At 50.0% G+C, this 5000-nt stretch overlaps 1 protein-coding gene across 1 annotated transcript in view; it reads left to right on the plus strand.

The window, feature by feature from the left end:
• LOC125034438 (protein dispatched-like) overlaps positions 1-5000 on the plus strand; it is a 106870-nt gene that overhangs the window by 27200 nt on the left and 74670 nt on the right. Inside the window, exon 2 of the mRNA XM_047626185.1 lies at positions 4436-4473. Within this exon, the coding sequence (XP_047482141.1) occupies positions 4436-4473 (38 nt within the window). The remainder of the gene's footprint in view (positions 1-4435; positions 4474-5000) is intronic.

The following is a 5000-nucleotide window of genomic DNA, read 5'->3' on the forward strand; positions in this document are numbered from 1 at the left end:
CCCCCCCCCCTTTTCCCCCCCTCCTCCTTCTCCCCCCCTCCTTTCCCCCCCCAAAACCCTTTCCCTCCCTTTCCTCCTCCCCTCCCCCCCTTCCCCCCCCCCTCCTCCCCCCCTTCTTTTCTCTTCCTCCCCCACCTTTTACCCCCTCCCTCCCTTTCCCCCCTCCTCTCCCCCTTTTTTCTCCCCCATTCTCCCCCCCCTTTTCCCCTTCTTCCTATCCCCCCCCCTCCCCTCCCCTTTCCTCCTAACCCCCTCTTTTTCTTCCTGGGTTTGTGTCTTGTTCCCTTTGTCATGTTGTTTTTTTGGGTCTAATTTTTTTTTCATTTTTTTTTTTTTTAATTTTTGTTTGTTTTTTTGTGGTTTTGTTGTTTTGTAATTCGTCTCTTTTTCCCTTTTTTGGGGGTTTTTCTGTTGTAAAGAAAGAGGGGAAAAAAATTTATAAAAAGCTTTCTTTGTGTTATACGGTTTTTTTTTTTTTTTCGTTTAATACTTCCTCGCCAGTTCTTTTGCATTCTCTTCCCCTTCCTCTTCGCTTTTCCTCTTCCTTTCCTCACGTTTTAATCGCAGTGCCTTCCCCCCCCCCCCCCCCTCCATCCTCGCCACCCCTTCTGCCGACGTCTCGCTCTGCCTCCTGCCTCCCCCCTTTCAGTTTGGGCCGGGCCACTTTCCACCCTTCCTTCTCCCTCTATCGAATTAATTTCTTTCCCCCCCCTTTCCTCTCCCTCTTGTCGCGTTGCTGTTCATTTCTCACCCTTTCTCCTCTCTGTCCCCCCTTCTTTTACCTCATTCTTCCATCCTTTCCTCTTATTCCCATTCTCCTATCCCCTCCTTCTACCCCTTTCTCGGGTTGCCGTTCACATCTCATCCTTCTTCCTCCCTCTAATCTCCCTTATTCCTTTGGAGGAACAGCTTGAATTTTTTTTTAAAAAAAAATTTTCCTTTGGGGGTCAGTTTCCCCCTCTTTTTTTTTATTTTTTTTTTTTTTTTTTCTTTTTTTTTTTCCCTTGTTTTTTTTTTTGTTTCTCTCTCTCTTCGTTATATCCGGCGCTGGCAATCCTGTGCCAACTTTTATATTAAAATTCTTTCCGTCGTCTTCAAATATTTTCATTTCTCCATCTTCTTCACTCCTTTCATCTCCCCATCGCTAATTGCTTTTCCTCTCCTTCCTTTCCGCCCCCTCGCCCCCTCCCCCCCCCCCCCCAGTTTTTTTCTCTTCCCCTTTTTTCCCCTTTTTTTGGCTTTCCCCCCCCTCCTGCCTTCTCTTTTTTTTTTTTTTTCTCTCCTTTTTCCTCCTTTTCCCCCCCCTTTTTTTTTTCCCTTTTTCCTTTTTCCCCGCTGTCCCGCGTCTCCCGTTTTTCTGTTTTCCTCTTTCTTTGCCCTTTTTTTTTTCCTTTTTTTTTTTTTTTTTTTTTTCCCCCCCCTTTTCCCTTTTTTCCTTTTTTCCCTTTTCTTTCCCCTTTCCCAGCCCCCCTTTTTTATCCATTCCCGCACTTTTCCCCTTCTTCCCTCCCTCTCCCCTTTTCCCCTTTTCCTCCCCTTCCCCCCCCTTCCCCCTTCCTCCTCCCTTTCCCCTCCTTTTTTTTTCCCCTTTTTTTTTTTTCCCATTTCCTTTTCCCCCCCTAAACCTTTTTTTTCCCCTTTCCCCCTCTTCCCCTTTTTCCCCCCTTCCCCTTCTCCCCCCTTCTTTCCCTTTTTCCCCCCTTTTTCCACCCTTTCCCCTTTCCCCTTCTTTCCCTTTTTCCCCTTTTCCCCTTTTTCCCCCGTTCACCCTCCCCCCTTTCCCCTCTTATTTTTTTCCTTCCCCCCCGCCCTTTCCCTTTCCCCTTTTTTTCCTCCTTTCCCTTTTCCCCCCCCTTCCCCTTTCCTTCCCCCTTTCCCTTTTCCCCTTTTCCTTCCCCCTCCCTCCTCCTTCCTCTATCTTCCTTCCTCATTCCTCCATTCTCCTTCCACTCCCATGCACCCTCTTCCCCTCCTCCTTCTCCTCCTCTTCCTCCTCCTCCTCCTCCTCCTCCTCTCCTCCCCTCCTCCCCTCCTCCTCCTCCCCCTCCCCCCCCCCCCTCCCCCTCCCCCCCCTCCCCTCCCCCTCCCCTCCCCCCCTCCCCTCTCCCCCCTCCTCCTCCTCCTCCCTTCCCCCCCTCCCCTCTCCTCCCCCCTCCCCCCCTCCCCCTCCCCTCCCCCTCCCCCCCCTCTTCCTCTTCCCCCCCCCTCCTCCTCCTCTTCTTCTTCTTCTTCTTCTTCTTCTCCTCCCCTCCTCCCCTCCTCCTCCCCTCCTCCCCTCCTCCTCCTCCTCCTCCTCCCCCTCCTCCTCCTCACCCCCCCTCTGTCCCTCTCCGTCAGCCTCACCGACCTGTGTAACCAACCAATACTGTGTTTAAGCTTACGATATAAATTGCTCGAGTGATCAGCTGATCGGTTAAACTTTGCAGTGAGATTAATACGGGGGGAGGGAGGGAGAGGGGGGGGGTCTTCACAAGGGGGCCGGTTTTTTTTTGCTGTCCGATTTGTTGTGAGTGGGGTGTGTTGTGTGTGTTGTGTTTGTGTGTGTGTGGGGTGTGTGTGTGTTATCTGTGGTGTGTGTGTTGTGTGTATGTGTGTGTGATTGTTGTGTGTGTGGGGTGTGTGTGTGTGGGTGTGTGTGTGTGTGTTGTGTGTGTGTGTGTGTGTGTGTCCCGTGCGTGTGCGTGTGCGTGTGTATCTGTAAATTGGTTTTTAAAAGTTTCCCAGGGCGTCTACCCTTTGTTTTTTGTGATTTTTTGTATACGTATGGAAGAAGGGTAAAGTGGAAGGAAGAAAAATAAAATAGAAGAAGGAGAGGGAAAAGTAGGAAGAAGATAAGGGGGCAATAGAAAGGAGGAAAGGAAACAAAATAAGTAGAGAATAGGAGAGAGAAAAGAAAAAGAAGAGCGTGTGATTAAGTGTGCATGTGCGTGCGTGCGTACATATGTGCGCGTGTGCCTTTGGGGCCCCGAATATTAGGTTAGTTTGATGTCATTGGTATGTATAGGACACTGGGGAATGTTGCAGATTGAAAGCCTTTTTTTTTAAGTCGACGTTATTTTCTCGGAAGCAAACGGATTTGCTATTTGTCATCATTTGCTAGTGATGATGGTGATGATAGTACACAGGATAGTATGAGGGTGATGATAGTGCACAGGATAGTGATGAGGTGATGATAGTGTACAGAATAGTGAAAATGGGTGATAGTACTAAGTTTAGTGATGGTGACGATATTGCAAAGGATGGTGTTTTATAGTGATGGTAGTACAAGAGGGTAGTGAAAGTGTTGATGACGGGCGTTGGTGTTGATTGTGCAAGGTGATGGTGTCGAGGTGTAATGATGGTGCAAATGAGTGGTCATGAGGGAGACGATAAAGCAGAAATGTGTTGTTCATGATTGTGATGTTGAAATGACTGTTACGTTACGTGTCCTTTGTAATGAGGTTAGTAGTTGATAGTGCAGAAAACGATAATGCATGAAATGCCTATTAACGCCATTTTTTAAAATTAAAAAAAAAACATACATAGACTGTGTGTGTGTGTGTGGTGTGTGTGTGTGTGTGTGTGTGGTGTGTGTGTGGTGTGTGTGTGTGTTTGTGTTTTTTTTTTTTTTTTTTTTGTGTGTGTGGGGTGTGTTGTTGTGTGTGGGTGTGTTTGTGTGGGTGTGTGTGGTGTGTGTGTGTGTTAAATGTTGACTATGAGCAAGACAAGATAAAAAAATGACTACATTTTCCCGAACAGGTCGGGTAAGAAATTCCGTTTCAGATCCGTCACCGAGGTTTTTTGTTTTCCTCTCTTCTCGCACTCTCTCTCCACTCTTCCTCTCTATCTCTCTCTCTCTCTCTCTCTCTCTCCCTCTCACTCTCTCTCCCCCTTCCCTTCTCCCCCCCTCTCTCCTCCCCCCCCCCTCCTCCATCTCTCTCTCCTCCTCTCTCTCTCTCTCTTCTCTCCTCTCTCTCTCTCTCCCCTTTTCGTCTCTCCTGCTCTCTCCTCCTCTCCCACTCTCTCTCCCCCCCCCTCTCATCTCCCCCCCCTCTCTCTCCCCCCCCTCCTCTCCCCCCCCCCCTCTCTCTCTCTCTCTCTCTCCTCTCTCTCTCTCCTCTCTCTCTTCTCTCCTCCTCCTCTCTCTTTTCTCTCTCTCTCCTCTCCTCCCTCCCTCCCTCCCTCCATCCCCTTCCTTTTCTTTCCCCCCCGCCTCTCCCTCGCTCGGTATCTATGTCCCCTCTCTCCCTCCCTCCCTCCTTCCTCCCTCCCTCCCTATGTCTCCCTCCCTCTCCCTCTCCCCTCCCCCCTCCCACTCTCACTCCCCCTCCCTCCATCCTTCCAACCTCCCTCCCTCTCCCTCTTTGCCCTCCCACTCTGCCTGTCTCTCTCCTCAGTCTCTCTCAAAAAACTTCGTATTTTAAGATTCCTGAAGCTTTCTCTCTCTCTCCCCCAGGCATGACCGCGGCGGAGGGGGACAGTGCGGGTGCCCAGGTAGGTGACGGCAGTGGCGATGCTCTCTTGTTTACGCCTCCGGAGTGCGCGGAGGGAGGGGGGAGGGAGGGAGAGAGGGGGGGGAAGGTTGTTTGTCTTTCGCCTATTGGGTCCCTATGGTGGGGGGGGGGAGTTGTTTAAGCCTATGGAAGTCCTCTATATTCTCTTGTTTGTTTCTTTTCTTTGTTTTTTTCTCGCTTTGTCTTTCTGTCCCTCCCTCCCTGCTCTCTGCCTCCCTCCCTCCCTCCCTCCCTCCCTCCCTCCCTCCCTCCCTCCCCCCCCTTCCCCCTTCCCCCTTCCCCCTTCCCCCCTCACTGTTGCGATATGTAAGTCTGCATGCGTACACGGTCGTGCGTGTGTTTACAGCATTACCCTCACTACTTCCACATGTTAACTCTTTTACATGTTAGTCAGTAGGATATTCTGCCTAAAACGCTTTTCTAGTCCTTTATTTACCACCCTGGCTAACTGCATAAGCATAGGCAAGCTGTGGTACATTATATAATGGTATTACATTTGAATTTTAG

The sequence above is a fragment of the Penaeus chinensis genome, chromosome 18, assembly GCF_019202785.1.
Source record: "Penaeus chinensis breed Huanghai No. 1 chromosome 18, ASM1920278v2, whole genome shotgun sequence".
NCBI classification, from domain to species: domain Eukaryota; kingdom Metazoa; phylum Arthropoda; class Malacostraca; order Decapoda; family Penaeidae; genus Penaeus; species Penaeus chinensis.